Below are 17,515 nucleotides of genomic sequence, written 5' to 3'. Positions count from 1 at the left end.
GTCTGTACTTCTACTCCCTGAGTATAGGCAGAGACTGAGGACTGCAGCACCAGCAGTGAGGACCGAGAAGGTTTGGACAAGGGAAGTACATGAGTGCCAACAGGACTGCTTTGAATTGGCAGACTGGACTGTATTCAGGGATTCGTCTTTGAATTTGGATCAGTATGCTGCAGTTGTTACCAGCTTTGTTAAAACCTGTGTGGATGAGTGTATGCCTACAAAGACTTACTATACATTCCCAAACCAAAAGCCATGGATGAACCAGGAGGTAAGTCACCTGCTGAAGGCTAGATCTGTGGTATTCAAGTCTGGCAACCCAGGTCTGTACCAGAAAACCAGGTATGATTTGTACAGGGCTATTTCAAGGGCGAGGAGACAATTTCGATTAAGGTTGGAGGCAACATCATATGCATGGAGACTCTGTCAGTGTCTGCAAGACATTATTTCCTACAAAGCGAAACCCAATAGTATGAATGGCAGCGATGCTTCATTACCAGATGAACTCAATGCCTTCTATGCACGCTTTGAATGGGAGAACATAACTACAGCTGTGAAGATCCCTACAGCACCTGATGACCTTTATGATCTCTGTCTCAGAGGCTGATGTTAGACTGTCTTTAAAGAGAGTGAACCTTCAAAAGGTGGAAGGTCCTGATGGAATACCTGGTAAGGCTCCGAAAACTTGTGCCAACCAACTAATAGGAATATTCAAGGACATTTTCAACCTCTCACTGCTATGGGTAGAAGTTCCCACTTGCTTCAAAAAGGCAACAATTATAGCAGTGCCTAAGAAGAATAATGTGGACTGCCTTAATGACTTATCGCCTGGTAGCATTCATATCAACAGCGATGAAATGGTTTGAGAGGCTGGTTATGACCGGACTGAACTCCTGCCTCAGCAAGGATCTGAACACACTGCAATTTGAATATAGCTCAGCATTTAATACCATCTTTCCCACAATCCTGATTGAGAGGTTGCAGAACCTGGGCCTCTGTACCTCCCTCTGCAATTGGATCCTCGACTTCCTAACCAGAAGACCACAGTCTGTGTGGATCGGTGATAGCATATCCTCCTCGCTGACAATCAACACTGGCGCACCTCGGGGTGTGTGCTTAGCCCACTGCTCTACTCTCTCTATATACACATGACTGTGTGGCTAGGCACAGCTCAAATACCATCTATAAATTTGCTGACGATACAACCATTGTTGATAGAATCTCAGATGGTGACGAGAGGCCGTACAGGAGTGAGATATATCAACTAATGAAATGGTGCTGCATCAAAAACCTGGCACTCAACATCAGTAAGACAAAAGAGCTGATTGTGGACTTCAGGATGGGTAAGACGAAGAAACACATACCAATCCTCATAGAGGGATCAGAAGTGGAGAGGTGAGCAGCTTCAAGTTCCTGGGTGTCCATTATTAAGGACCTCCAGCACCCAGGGCATGCCCTTTTCTTACTGTTACCATCAGGTAGGAGGTACAGAAGCCTTAAGGGACACACTCAATGATTCAGGAACAGTTTGTTCCCCTCTGCCATCCGATTCCTAAATGGACATTGAAGCTTTGGACACTACCTCACTTTATTAATATACAGTATTTCTGTTTTTGCATGTTTTTAAAAAATCTATTCAATATACATAATTGATTTACTTGTTTATTTATTCTAATTATATTTTAGTTTATATTTTTCTCTCTGCTAGATTATGTATTACATTGAACTGCTACTGCTATGTTAACAAATTTCACGTCACATGCTAGTGATTATAAACCTGATTCTAGTTCTGGTTTTGGCCATGATTACGTTTTTAATGGTCTGTCAATATAAGCTGTAAAGCTCTTGAAGGAAAATTAAGACATGTACAGTATGTACTTATGTTCTGACTAGGAACCAGGCAGAATAAATCACCTGCCCTTCCCTGCAATCTGCCCAGCCAGAATCCCCCTTTTTGGAAAAGAGTAAAATATATAATGCAATTGTATTTAAACACTGTAGCTGTGTTTGTAGAAAATACAGAATAAAGTATTTGGAATTTAATGTTACAGTAATATCCCCCTAACCATGCATTTTGCCTTCTGCTTAGAAATATAGAATTGTTTCACATATCACACCTTTGAATTTCTGAGAAAATAGAAATTTTATCGAACTGCCCAATGTTCTTATGTGAAAAGCAATGTAATATTATCAAAAACTAATTGTGTGTATTTTACGTGGACACTATGTACTTCATACACAGAAGAATGACTAGACCAAGGTGTTTGGACACACATATTGTCAACAATGAGGCATCCAGGTTTTAAGCTATAGTTTAACTTTGTAATGGAAACAGACTTTTTTTAATGGGAGCTCTAGTGTATTTTTGAAATCTTGTTCAATCATAATACAACTAGTTAATAGATAAGGTATAAGTAATAAAAAGCTATTTTCATGATTGCATTAACTGGGCACATCTACATTTATCAGGGACAATTGAAAAATATGTCCTTTTGGCTTGTTCTAATTTTCCGCAACAGATTTGATAAAGTTTCGACCAGGGTTGCGCTATTTCTTCCTCCCTTTAGTCATTGCATGTGGACGAGAATGTTACTCTTACTTGGAATTGTATAAATTACTCCCTACGTGATGAAACATTAGTGAATTTCTGATGAGCTTAAAGAGCTGAAATCATGAAATTGTATTAAATATATGGTGGTGAGAATTTTGGAATTTTTTTTGCATTTGGTGCAAAATCTTCTAGAAAGATTTTTCTGGGTTTTATTGTGTGTCTGGCTGTAACAGAAATGATAGGAATATTTTATGAACTTGCACTCCTGCTACAGATCTTCACTTTGTGGGAAGTTAACATGGTATTTCGCCTTTTTGGAAAAGGTGGGATTGGGCTTGACTGCATTGCCCTCCACGATTGAATAATCTACTCAAATTTGAATAGTGACTCTACATATCTCATCGTGGTGTGGGAATCCCTGGAACAAATACTGAGGTAGAAATTACCACCTCATAAAGGATGGGTAAAAGGCAAGATGGAAAGGAAATTATTTTCAAGTTCTAACCAACTAAAGACAAGATAACTCCTGGATGTGAGCAGCATAGCAGAAGGCAGAATTGATTATTCTTCTAATGTGCACCAGCACTAGAAATGAACATTATTCAAGAGTTCAGACATATTGCTTCTATACTTAAATCAATTTCTTATCCAAATAATTCAGCTTTCTTCAACTGGTTGTAGATTAATTATAACAATGTAATAATTAGTTACCTTCATTAATCTCAAACTCTTCAAAAACCAACCAGGATTCCCTTCATTTCTAATATTTAAAATTAGATTAAATTAAATAGAAACAGTGGTAGAGTTATTTCATTGTTTTTGTGATTACTACTAACTGTAAAAGATAAATAGACTTACTTCATCTTTCTCAGGATTGCAAACTTTCACCCACAATATATGGTCAAGTAACCAGTCTATAGGCTTGTCTTTGTAGAACATGATAATGAACTCTGTGATTAAGGGCAGGTCAGGAGACTTGAACAATTTTCCTACATCAAAAAAAAAGCAAAAGGAAGAATGCTTTAATTTGGCTCTCCAGTTATTATGGGGAGGTTTTGCCCTTAATAGTTGAGGTATAATCTTAATCATGACTAAAATTTAAGTAATTTTATAACTATAAAGCAGACTCATTTTAAGGTAACATAGGAAACATTTCACAAGCAGAGAATCGGCAGATGCTGGAAATCCAAGCAACATACATAAAATGCTGGAGGAACTCAGCAGGCCAGGCAGCATCTATGAAACAAAGCACAGTCGACATTTCAGGCCAAAATATCTTTGGCAGGACTGGAAAAAAAGCTGAGGAGTAGATTTAGGAAGCATTTCTTCTGCTTGCAAATTTGGCTTCTAAAAGCTCACTGCTTTTATTGTATTATGAATTAGAACACTTCTAAATTAGACGAAGTATATTGGGAATTGTGAAACCGATAATTGTAAATTGATCCTGCAGTACAAATCTCTGAATTACAAGAGTTGGTCAATTAAAACTTTGGTGAACTGATATTTAATGGCAGGTGGAATAATGAGAATGTAGATGCATTAACAAATATAAAGAACAGCGAGTATCTCATATAGAAAATGTCAACCATATGTTTAAATAATTGATTAATAACCACACTTGTTTTTACAAAAATATTACATTTAAAAGTTGTAATCCCCTTCATTTGTTTATATTCATACTACTGGCAGTGATGAATTTATAAACTTCCAGACTAACTAAAAAACTGACTTGATATTCAAATATAAAGGAGTTACAAGTATCATCTGGACCCTCAAATCAGTATCTTGTTAACAAGAACAGTTTGAAATAACTCATTATAAAGAAGCTTAGGCAACATAGCTCAGATATCAGCATTCATTTCTTTAGATTGATATCAATGAGGAGCTCTTTAAAGACTGCAATTCTATTGAGGCTAGACAAATGTATGAAACCTGATAGATATTTTGCAAACCAAATTCTAATCCAAGTTTTGAAGCACAATAGAATCTTTTTGTACTATATATCGAGAGCCTGCAAAATAATGCTAGGATTTCCAATATTTTTAACAGTTACCATTTTCTTTCAAGACAATGGCAAATAGAAAAAACAAAATTATTCAACACACAGAGTTGATAAGAGTCTTATTACTAAACTGTCACTATAATGCAATAAAAGTTTCATAAGGGGATTTCTCTTTCACCTTACATCTACTGAAAAATACAATGGTAGCTTTTAAACAATCAGAGATTTACATCAAACTATGTTTTTTAACTCTGCCAACCAAATTCAAAAACCCAACAAAGCAAAAGAAAATCAATAACTGTGTGAGATCTCATGTGAGCGATTCTAACTTTAATCAAAGCACTGAGTAATTTGATAGGCCAATTAGCATTAATTCTGACTGACATATTTAGTTCATGAGAAGGCAAACACCTTTGCATAAAACATAGATTTGCATCTTTCCCTCTGTTCTTTCTGTTATAACTCCCAAAAAACTCTTTTGTGCCTTTCATATTCACCTCCTCTCTTCCCTAACTGGGAAAATGAAGTATTCCAGACAAGATCAGCTGCTCCCTATTATTCCTGGCAACAATAACTTCATGAATGCCTCCAACTCACTGCTACTTCAAGTCCTTCCATCAAAAAGCCACTGGAGACCAAACAAGTTCTGTAGCCTTGAAATAAATTCCCATTCCAAAGTGCCAGACAAACTACTTTTCCTGTTAACGTTCAAACCATTTTCAGAGATAATTTCCAAAAGTATATATACTTTTTAAAAAGGCTAATCAACACTTCCATGTCTTCATATACATTGCTGTACGCAGATGCTGGAAATCCAAAACTAGAAATGTTGGAAACATTGCAGATTAGGCAACATCTATGAAAAAATAAACGGGGACAATATCTCACAGGTCAAACACGTTTTTTCAGTTCAGGGGGAGGAAAACAAATTAGTTGTAGAGAGAAAGACTGAAGGCAAGATTGTTATGGGGATAAGTTGCTGAAGTCATGTGCTCAATGGATTAATGGTAACAATTAGAGAGAGAGAGAGAGAGAGAGAGAGAGAGAGAGAGAGAGAGAGAGAGAGAGAAAATGAACAAAAGCAGTTAGAGAGTCACAATGCAAGCAAAAGAGAGCCAATGCTTCAAAATGTAGGCTGTGTGACATCCCAGCAAGTCAACCTGTGCTATTGGGTAGAAAAAAGAAACAGCAAATATCAATACCAATACAGACAGGAGATTTACAGCAGAAGTGACTAGTCATGAAATAGATAGGAAAAGTGAGTTATCTAAAGTTGTGGAATTCAATACTGAGCCCATAAAGTTGCAATGTACCGTTCAGAAAATGAAACAGTGCTCCTCAAGCTTGTTATAACAATATACAAGAACACAGACAAAAAAAAAGACACAAAATATTGAAAGGAGTACAAGTGAATTGATGCTGTGGGGGAATGGATCAGTAAAATGCTTGAGTGAAGGAGAGAAGTTGTTTAGAGGAAGGGACTAGAGGGATGAAGATGTCCAACAGAGGAATAGGAGGAAACTGAAGGAAGGAGGGTTAGGGTTGTGAGGATGACGTAGAGGCTATTGGCAAGAATATGTCTGTTTTTCCCCATTGTGTGTGTGGGTGGGGAGGGGTTGGCAGGCATTATTTGCATGTGGCATTTTGTATGGTAGAATTCTGTCCCCATTTATCTTGGACCTCCTTGTTATTGGACCAGAAGTTCACTCTATTTTGTCTCCGTTAAAAGATATCACACACAGTCTAGTGAGGAAGCAAGTCATCTTCAATCCCAAGGGACTGCTTAAAAAGCAATTATTTCTTTGTTTTTCTATTTGCATAGTTTGTGTCTTTTGCATGCTCATGAATGCCCATGTTGGTGAGGTCCTTCATTGATTCTTTTATGATTATTATTCTATTATGGATTTATTGAGTATACCCATAAGAAAGTGAATCTCTGGGTTGTGTATGGTGACATGTATGTACTTTGAACTTAATTGAACTTTTATATTATTAACTAGATGAACTGTGTAGACGTTGAGCGATAGTTTGTGTTAAATAATGTTGAACTGTTGTTGAATGCACGGTCCAGGCATGGGATCATTCCTAATGGGAGTACATAGTGGGAAAATCATGGGCATGAACCCAGGAATTCTAATGTCAGCACTTTGACCTTTTTATTAGGTGAAGAAATTCCGTGAAAGGGCAAGTCAAGATGGCACCTGCATACAATGCTCCTTCGGTTGACATCTTCTTGATAGATCATGAAACCATGTATTTCACTTCCTTTATGTCTTTTAAATTTGTTTTTCATTTTGAATGTGATCCTGGAACTGTTGGAGCTGTGATTTGCTGTTTGGAGATCGTTTGGGTGTTCCTGCACTCAGCAGTCTCCAAAAAGATTCCAGGAGGCAGAGGCAGTGTGCGCGACCCTCATGGTGGGCAAGCTGCGGGATGGGGTGTGAGCTGATGTTCAACTCCATTCCACCAATTAAAGCTTCTATTGTTCGCTGACTAAAGCGACGAGGGAGATAGAAACATCGAGGTGAATGCAGAAGGTGAGTGCCAACTGCCTGCCTTTTAATCACTGACGATCGCTCTGCTATGCTACCAGAGAGGGGAGAGCCTGCCACTGTGCCCAGAGAATGTTACCCAGGATTTCTGTGTTTTGAATAAGGACTTGGACTAGAGACTTTATTCCAGTCTTATAATTTTTTTATATTCTGTGTTTTTCACCCCATCGTTCTTGTTTTCCTTGTGTGAGGAGGGGTACTTGGGGGTCGATGAGTCAGTTCCATTTTGTTCACTTTTTATGCAGGAGGAGGGATTGGGGGTTGATGTACTTGTTCTGTTTTTGTGCAAGGAGGGGGACTTGGGGTGCGGTTAATGACCGTCCTGCCTTTCTTATCTTTCTTGGCTTCATGGCTACCCAGAGAAGAGAAATTTCAGAGTTGTATACTTTGAACCTTAGAAGTGAGATGATCTTGTCCACCACTTCTCCTCTACCCCATTAACAGGTTTTTTAAAGGATTGTTCTATCAGAACACTATGGTCCACTCCATCAATCACAAGTCTCCTTTCCACAGCTTCCCATCTTCTTCCCACTTCCAAGTATTTGTGTGCTACTTTCAATTTGCCATTAAATAGGATTTGTAGCTCACAATGTAGCCTCCTTAATGTCAGAGAGATTGGATGCCAGTTTCCCATGACACTTCCAATCCATATGCAATCTCCTAGGCTATGGTTCGCTATCACATTAATTCTCTTTCACAGTTTTCCTCTGCCTTCCACACCACTGAGTGAACCATTAGAATCTAAGAAATAGAAGCCACTTTTGTGCACTAATCCCACATCCCTCGATTCACTAATATGTAAAGTCTCTATCTTCCATACACTTAGTGACTGGGATTCTGAAGGCCTTTTGGCTGGTGAATTCCATAGGCTAACTAGTCCCAGCGAAAAAAAGAAATTCTTCCCAACTTTGTCCTGAGTGGCCAATCCTTTACCTTTGAAACTGTTCTGCCCATTCAAGCCCTTCATATGCTTAACCTCTCCTCATAAGACAAACTGTTGTCTCAGAGGTCGATCTGACCTTGTTCATCTTTCCTTTGGCAAGGAGATAAGAGGTGTATACAATAGTCAGGCCCTGTACAATTGCAGCCAGGAATCTCAATTCTGTTATTTATGGTTTATAGCAACATAGACCAATGTTCACACATGCTGAAGCTGCATTTTGACTTTCTATGATTCATGAAGAACATCCAGGCCCCTCTAAAAACAGCATTTTTCAATTTTTCAGCAATTCTACCCTTCTATTTCAAAATAGGCTTTAACAACAGAACCTTGATTAAGGACCTAATTCAACATGGAGTTAAGATAATAATCCTGCTATTTCTGTCTACATATCTGCATGATCCAGCCTTTTGATCCATTTCCCTTGTCTTCCCAACTTTTGCCTTGTTTACTTTGGCATGAAATTATTCCTTTCTTCAGCTTTCCCCTTTCTCCCTTCAAAAATACTCTACTTCAAAAATATTTTACTTTTGACTTTTTTCCCATTAAAGATCTGATATAATGTTACTGTACTGAAACTATAATTATTTCTTCCTCTACAGATCACCTTGCTGGGTTTTCCCAGCATTCTCTGCTTGATGGTGATGCTTTGCTTGTCATCGAAAGAGGTGGGATTGAGAATTCAGCAATCACTGGCTAGGATTTACCTTTCCTCCTTTGTTTTCTGATTGACTTTTTCTTTCATTTTCATTTTTAAAATCTTTTTTTAATAAATAATCTTCTACAACTATAGAATAATACAAAATTTCAATGAATTAATATGTATACAATTAAAAGAGCTGAAGAAAAAAAAACTAATCATAATATATAAAAATGAAAAAAGGGGAAAAAAGAACCCCATCTAACTGAGAAAAAAAACCCCATTAACTACAAAAAAAACCCATTAGGAATCTACCCCCAGAAGCAATACGCTTAACCATCATCTAGATATATAGGGGGAAAAATCATCAACCGCCAGTTCACATTTTTTTTAAAAGATAATAAAATTGGAAGGAAACCATATAGAATAATTCAAATTAAATGGTAATACTTGGCAAAAGAACCCATCTTCTCTCAAAATCAAATCGAGGTTCAAAAGTTCTACTTCTAATTTTTTCCAAGCTGAGACACAACATTACTTGAGAAAACCATTCAATTAATGTAGGGGAAGAGATACCTTTCCATTTTAATAAAATAGCCCTTCTTGCCAACAATGTAACAAATGCAATTACATGTTGATCTGAAGATAAAATACCCTGAATATGAAGCGGAACTATTCCAAATAGAACAGTTAATCTATTAGGTTGTAAAGTAATTTTCAAAGCTTTAGAGATTGTAGAAAATAAAGATTTCCAAAATAGTTTTAATGAAGAACATGACCAGAACATATGTGACAAAGTAGCTACTTCAGTTTTACATCTATTACAATAATTATCTACACTAGGAAATATTTTAGATTGTCTCTCCTTTGTTCTTTTTCTTTCTTCACTGATGCTGGCTGACTTGCTGTGAATTTCCAGCAAGTCATCAAGTCAAGTCTACTGTAACTATGTATATGTATACAATCAAAGGAGATGTTTCTCTGAACTAGGGCATACGCATAACACATATATAACATACAGTAATTTAGGAAAGTAAGGATAAAATCTACAAGTGGATTACACATAAATTAACCAAGTAAAGTGCATACATTAAATATTGTCAGGTTCAGAATAGATTACACAGAGATACTTTGAATGCAATGTGGCAGGGAGTTCTGAAGCCCAAAGGCCTGAGGGAAGTAATAGTTTCCCATCCTGATCATTTTTGTTTTTATGAATTCTCCTGCCTGATGGTAGAAAGTCATAGAGGATGCTGGATGGATGAGTGGGATCCTTAATAATACAGTGCTCCTGATAAATGTCCTTGATGGATGGTAGGGAGACCCCTATGATCCTCTCCGTCAATCTCAGTCTTTGTACTGGCTTCATTAGCCCCAATGTTGGAGGCAGCCAAAGAGTTACAAATGACCTTAGTAACAGGCATAAGATTATTAACATGATTACATAATATTTATTGTTTCAAGTCAATAACCTTCCATCACATCTTTTATAGGGAAAAAAATAAACTAAAATATTTTTGAAGATGACAAGGAAGATATAAGTGAGAAAAGAGTAAAGGGAAATGATAAAAAAGGAGTAATTTAATGGCAAAATAGTGCAAGACAAAAAGTTGGGAAGGCTGGATCATGCAGGAATATTTACATAGTATCAGGATTAATATCTTAAACTCCAAGTTCAAATAGTTCCTTAACCAAAAGGTGTGCTTCTGTTGTTTTGAAGAAAGATAGAACATGCTGAAAAATTAAAGGTTCTCAGTCAAATGCTGAAATGCTCATTGTAAGGCTTCTCAGTAGTACTGAATTTCAGAAGTCGTGTCTGATATTCTGCTGTTCCTGTAACAATGCATCCAGACCATTCTCAACTCCAGTTAAGCGCCTCAGCTTTTCACTTAACGGAGTAACATTATGTTACAGTAAGTGACTGCCCATATTTCCTTGTAAATGATGTGATCAGTTTTACTCTATGGGAGGGTATCTAACAGGCTTTTAGAACAGGATAGATAAAGGCTGAATGAGAGGTGAAAAGTGTTCCTTACTGCAATTTGTAAGGACTGCCATGAGAATTTCCCAAAATGTTCCCAACTTTGCACGAACCACTTGTCAGTATTTGCCAGTATTGCTTTTAACCCCTATTGTAGGGGAAGCTAAAAGGAGGCCGTGAGTCATGAGTCTTTGGAACTCAATTCCGCAAAGGGAGGAGAATGCAATTCATCAATCTTTTTAAGGCAGCAGAATAATGTTAGTAGCTAAGCAGGGGGAGGGCTGCAGGTTGCCACAGACAGACTGGAAATCAGAATTGATGTTACAGTCAGCTCTTTCGTATACAGTTATTTGGGGCCAAGTGCATCTTGTCAATTTATCCTTGCTGAAAATTTATTCTGCAAAATAAAAGAGTTAATTATAAACATGCTTACCAATAAATCCAAGCTGGGAAAACTCCAAGATCATCCATTCATCAGAAGGCTGATGATGAGCAAAATTCAGAATTGTTTGAAAATAGTTGGGTGTTGCTACGATATCGTCCTCTAACTGTCACAAAGACAAAACATTATTACACTGTGTCTTTAATATACTGCCAGTAAATATACAGGTGCTTACTCTTTTGGATCGGCGCTTATGTACTAAGAGAATAAACATTGAAATATATAATACAATAGCTTGTAAAGTTACACAGAATTGTATGGAATCTAACCGGAGTATCAAATCAAATCAAGTTTAATTATCAGTGACACTATGTATTAGATACAGCTGAACGAGACTGTGTTCCTCTGGGACCAAGGTGCACAACATTCAAAATGGTAAGCAAACTTCAAATTAGCAAGTAACATGATTCAGGAAAGTGAACAAAGCATATTCATGTGAAAATAAAAACATATGTATATATATATATATATATATATATATATATATATATAGTCCAAGACCCTGGGCGACAATGTCCGGCACTCGAGGGTACACTCTCCCAATACCGTAGTGTATGCACACAATCCAGCCTGTCATTGCACCGCTCGAACACGGGAGGGCAGCACCAATGGGAGGGCCAGTTCCCAGTCGAGCGCAGACGCCGTACTGTAGCGATTCCGCAGTCTCACCTGCTCTGCAGCAGCAGGCAAGCCAGAGGTTTGAAGTCTAGTCCTCGCTACTGCTGATGCATAGCTTCCATGTCGTCCGTCCCTCCGCCAGACAAGGGTAACAGACCTGCGTCAACTTACATTATGGCGGTCCAGCAGAGTCTTGTGGTCGCAAGTGAAATGTATGCAACAATCTTCCATGGTGGTACTGCACTGACTGCAATGCTTCTGAGTAGCGGGCAGCGCAGTCAAACAATATCCCAGTCGGCTCCGCTGCCGACACCAGTCCAGCTACACCGATGTTCTTGTAGTAGAATTGTCTTTGGATTGTAACAAAACACATCATACAAAGAAAAAATGCTTTTGGTTGCCCCCCCCCCCCCCCCGAGAAGCCGATGCGTTTGCCATCCTACCGGTATCACTGAAGAAAATCATCCATCTGCATGCCTGTATTTTATCTGAGATAATTCACTCCTTTCGCTGGTGCTGCCAGAGTGGTCCTTGCAAAGCATCCGCGGACCTCCTGGCCTTCAACAGTGGCAATGAAACAGCTCCTTTCTGCATCTAGAAGTTCTCTCCAACTGTTCCCAGCAGAATTTCCAGACCCATGGTCACAGTAGTGAGCAACTGATAAATTCTCAAGACATTTGAGGCGGACAGTGCCATTTAAGTACTACAATTGCTATCCAGGATGAAAAGAAGCAAATTACTTGCCCTGTTCCAATGCACCTTAGTTAGACTAGAGAATGCATCCCAATGATTTGGTTTGCCATCTTTAAGGAGTTTAGTGCATTTCAGTCCTGGAAGAAAAGTACCACCATACTGAATCTGTGCATTGAATTTGGGCTTATTTTTGGATAAAAATTAAAGCAGAAGTTTAAAATCTTTGTTGAAAAATGTCAATGAGAATACTCTGAGAAAATTTAATATAAAATCTCTGGTTTCACAAAACAATATCATCTACAGTTCTCTCAAATCCAGGCTTTTATCCCTTTGCTATTAATTCAAAGTACCGTTCTCTTGCTAAACCACAGTGGCCCAGTTTACTTTCAACTTACAGTTTTTAAGCCCGTGAAAGGTTCTCCAACACTAACAAACTAGTAGCCAGTGTTATTGAAGCCCCTCATTTGTCAGCTACTGTGTGTTAGCTATCAATCTGATTATGTCTGAATCACAATTTTTAATTAGCCACCTCAGTCCAACATGTAATTAGTGAACTGGGATGGAAACCAGCTAAGGGATTGCACAGGTAAAGAAATACATTAAAATATAAAGGTTGGTCTAACATCAATAATAAACAGATAATAAGCGGGGCTTCAACTAAATCATTGTAAGCTACCAAACTTGATGCTCTACTACAAGGGGCAAGTGCACCCATTGTTAAAAAACAACACATTGGCTAAATCCTCAATGGTTTTTGCAAGTGCTTGTACAAACCGTTTGTATAAGATATATGTATGTCTTCTTTCAACTTGCCATTATATAATTCCAATTAGAAATGGATGAATGAAGACTGCTCTTATACCATACTGTAACAACACACTCCCACCACAGGAATTGCTGTACTGCTGCTAATGAGTGAGTGTACTACCAGCTGGAAAATAATACATGCTAATATTTTATTGTAAATATGAACACTGATGTGTATGTCATTGAAAATCAATCGATCAAATTACATGATTTAAAAAAAAACAGAAACATTCAATCAGTTTAAAATTCGACATTTCACATTTATCGGTAGGATTTAGGGAGGTTAGAGTATTGTATTCTTCAGTTTGGTTAAAACTCGTTCATAGTTCCATTGCATTGAAGTGCCTCTGAGAAATTTGTATAATTTCCATCTGAAAAAAACACTAGAAAATATGTTGTTTGCTTTATAAAACACTCGTGGGAAACTATGAACAGTAACTACTGGAATGGGCTATATCTATCAGGGAGAAATAGAGTTGATATGTTTAGAGAAATAGAAGTATACAGCAGTCCCATTTGCCTTCATGTGGCCCTATCCATCGGAACCTCTCCTTTCCATGAATCTGTCCAAATGTCTTTTAAACATAATTGTTCCTATCTTTACCTCTTCCTCTGACAGCTCGTACCATGTATTGAGCACCATCTATATGGAAACCCTACCTCTCAAGTCCCCTACAAATCTTGCCCTTCTCTTCCTAAACCCACACGCTTTACTTTTAAACAACACACACAAAATGCTGGTGGAACACAGCAGGCCAGGCAGCATCTATAGGGAGAAGGACTGTTGATGTTTTGGGCCGAGACCCTTCATCTGTCCTGACGAAGGGTCCTGTCCCGAAACGTCGGCAGTGCTTCTCCCTATCCCTATTTCCAGCATCTGCAGATTTCCTCGTGTTTGCCCTTTAGTTTTATACGTCTCTGCTCTGCGACCATAGAGTAAAAGAGACGCTCAGACATTCAGTCTGTCTTCATGACTCAATAGACAATAGACAGTAGGTGCATGAGTAGGCCATTTGGCCCTTCTAGTCAGCACCACCATTCACTGTGATCATTGCTGATCATACACAATCAGTACCCCGTTCCTGCCCTCTCCCCATATCCCTTGACCCAGCTATCTATAAGAGCTCTATCTAACTCTCTCTTGAACGCATCCAGAGACTTGGCCTCCACTGCCTTCTGGGGCAGAGGATTCCACATATCCACCACTCTCAGGGTGAAAAAGTTTTTCTGCATCTCTGTTCTAAATGGCCTACCCCTTATTCTTAAACTGTGGCCTCTAGTTCTGGACTCACCCATCAGCGGGAACATGCTTCCTGCCTCCAGCGTGTCCAATCCCTTAATAATCTTATATGTTTCAATCAGATCCCCTCTCATCCTTCTAAATTCCAGTGTAAACAAGCCCAGTTGCTCCAATCTTTCATCATGTGACAGTCCCACCATTCTGGGAATCAACCTTGTGAACCTACGCTGCACTCCCTCAATAGCAAGAATGTCCTTCCTCAAATTTGGAGACCAAAACTGCACACAATACTCCAGGTGGGGTCTCACCAGGGCCCTGTACAGCTGCAGAAGGACCTCTTTACTCCTATACTCAATTCCTTTTGTTATAAAGGCCAGCATGCCATTAGCTTTCTTCACTGCCTGCTGTACCTGCATGCTTGCCTTCATTGACTGATGTACAAGAACACCTAGATCTCATCGTACTTCCCCTTTTCCTAACTTGACTCTATTTAGATAGTAATCTGCCTTCCTGTTCTTGCCACCAAAGTGGATAACCTCACATTTATCCACATTAAGTTGCATCTGCCATACATTTGCCCACTCACCCAACCTGTCCAAGTCACCCTGCATTCTCATAACATCCTCCTGACATTTCACACTGCCACCCAGCTTTGTGTCATCGGCAAATTTGCTAATGTTACTTTTAATCTCTTCATCTAAATCATTAATGTATATTGTAAACAGCTGCGGTCCCAGCACCGAACCTTGCGGTACCCCACTGGTCACAGCCTGCTATTCTGAAAGGGACCCATTAATCACTACTCTTTGTTTCCTGTCAGCCAGCCAATTTTCAATCCATGTCAGTACTCTGCCCACAAATCTATGTGGGACTTTATCAAAAGCTTTCTGAAAGTCCAGGTACACGACATCCACGAGCTTTCCCTTGTCCATTTTCATAGTTACATCCTCAAAAAACTCCAGAAAATTAGTCAAGCATGATTTTCCCTTCATAAATCCATGCTGACTCGGACTGATCCTTCTACTGTTATCCAAATGTGTCGTAATTTCCTCTTTCATAATTGACTCCAGCATCTTTCCCAGCACTGACGTCAGGCTAACCGGTCTATAATTCCCTGTTTTCTCTCTCCCTCCTTTCTTGAAAAGTGGGACAACATTAGCCACCCTCCAATCAGCAGGAACTGTTCCTGAATCTATAGAACATTGGAAAATGATTACCAATGTGTCCACGATTTCTAGAGCCACCTCTTATCAGGTCCCGGGGACTTATCAGCCTTCAGACTCAACAGTCTATCCAACACCGTTTCTTGCCTAATATAAATTTCCTTCAGTTCATCCTTTACCCTAGTTCGGGGGTCGGCAACCTGCGGCTCCCGAGCCATTTGTGGCTCTTTCACCTCTGTGCTGCGGCTCCCTGTGGCTTTGGGAAATAATTGGTCAGTATTTAATTAAAATGTATTTTATGTTAGTTTGTTAGCTTTTGAAATGTAATTATGGTGATCTTGTACAACCTAAGTGTAGCGACACATTTCCTGCCACATCCGAAACGGCTCACAATTAGCCAGCGTTCAGGCTAAGGGAGATAGCCTACGGGGGTTTGTGAGTACGCGTCTTTTGCAGCATCTGCGTCCATGGGGGCTGGGTTGAGGGAGGCTTAAAAGCAAGGCTGTTTAGTTCGAATAAAGCTATCTTTGACTGCAGTTTACTGACACCGCTACAACGTGTTTTTATCGCTGGCTGTCCAGACGGAAGGTGCTGAAACGCTTTGTCGCGTGTCTGGAAGAAGTGAAAACTTTCCTGGGCAGCAAAGGGCTCACCTTTCCTGAGCTGGAACAGCCAGAGTGGCTGGAAAAGCTACACTTCATGGTAGACATGACAGCGCACCTGAACACGCTGAACACAGCTCTTCAGGGGAAAGGACGCACAGCCCTGCACATGTTGGAGGATGTTTTGGCATTCGAGCGCAAGTTGACGTTGCTTGCCAGAGATTTACAGAAAGGCACTTTGTCTCACTTCCCCAATTTGAGAGAGTTCAAACAAGGTCACGACATGATAATTTCGGAGTATTTACATTCTGCAATCATCGCAATGCAAACATCGTTTGGGAAACGCTTCTGTGAGTTCAGAGAGGAAAAAAACACATTATCCTTCCCGGTCACTCCCTTAAGCATCGATCCTTCCCTACTGAATACGACTGCATTGGCAGGTGTGAGTCAACCTGATCTTGAGATGGAACTGGCCGACATAGCCGACAAAGACATATGGGTGTCTAAGTTTAGACGCTTGACAGCAGACCTTGAAGATGTTGCCCGTCAGAAGGCCGTTCTTGCTCAGAAACACAAATGGAGTGATATTGAAAACCTTCCAAAACCGGACAAACTTGTGTTCGAAACATGGAATGCTATGCCCGACATTTATGTAAACATTAAAAAGTATGCGCTTTGAGTCCTGTCGATCTTTGGATCCAAATATGTAAGTGAGCAGGTGTTCTCCAACATGAACTTTATTAAAAACAAACATCGCGCACGCCTCACAGATGACAGCTTGCGATCCTGTGTAAAGATGAAGGTGACGTCATACAGCCCTGATGTGCAGACGCTGTGCGCTGAGGTCCAGGAGCAGAAATCCCATTAACCAAGTATGATAAATATTTTAATTGCCTATTATTTTATGTATATTCATATTTTTTCATTGTTCAGTGAAATAGTCCTTTTATTTTTCAGGCTGACAGCTGGCTGATGTTATTTTTGGTTTGCTGCTGGCGGAAAATTTAAGTTCGGCGTTTTTCATAAATACAAGAAGGACTCAAATAGACATTGAGTATTTTACTTAAAAGTAACTTTCAACCCAACGTCTTTTTTTCGGAGTTCAAAATGTTTTTGTTGCATGCAGAAATGTAATTTCGTTTTCTCTGCAGGAGTTCATCAATTTCATAAATGCAACACATTATAGTTTGTTTATACATAGCATAAAGGCAAAAAAAAACGTTGTATGCAGTGTTATTTCATTTTAAATGTCAAACGGGTTTTGCGGCTCCCAGTGTTTTCTTTTCT

The 17,515-nt window shown here is 39.1% G+C and overlaps 1 protein-coding gene across 1 annotated transcript in view; it reads right to left on the bottom strand.

The window, feature by feature from the left end:
• LOC132390846 (alpha-1,3-mannosyl-glycoprotein 4-beta-N-acetylglucosaminyltransferase B-like) overlaps positions 1-17,515 on the bottom strand; it is a 195,777-nt gene that overhangs the window by 33,338 nt on the left and 144,924 nt on the right. The window contains exons 8-9 of the mRNA XM_059963386.1: positions 11,097-11,211; positions 3,407-3,537 (exon numbers count right to left, since the gene is read on the bottom strand). Of these exons, the coding sequence (XP_059819369.1) occupies positions 3,407-3,537; positions 11,097-11,211 (246 nt within the window). The remainder of the gene's footprint in view (positions 1-3,406; positions 3,538-11,096; positions 11,212-17,515) is intronic.

This window comes from Hypanus sabinus, chromosome 3 (genome assembly GCF_030144855.1).
Source record: "Hypanus sabinus isolate sHypSab1 chromosome 3, sHypSab1.hap1, whole genome shotgun sequence".
Lineage (NCBI taxonomy): Eukaryota > Metazoa > Chordata > Chondrichthyes > Myliobatiformes > Dasyatidae > Hypanus > Hypanus sabinus.
The sequence above is the reverse complement of the archived record's forward strand: the minus strand, read 5'-3'. Positions and strand labels throughout refer to the sequence as shown.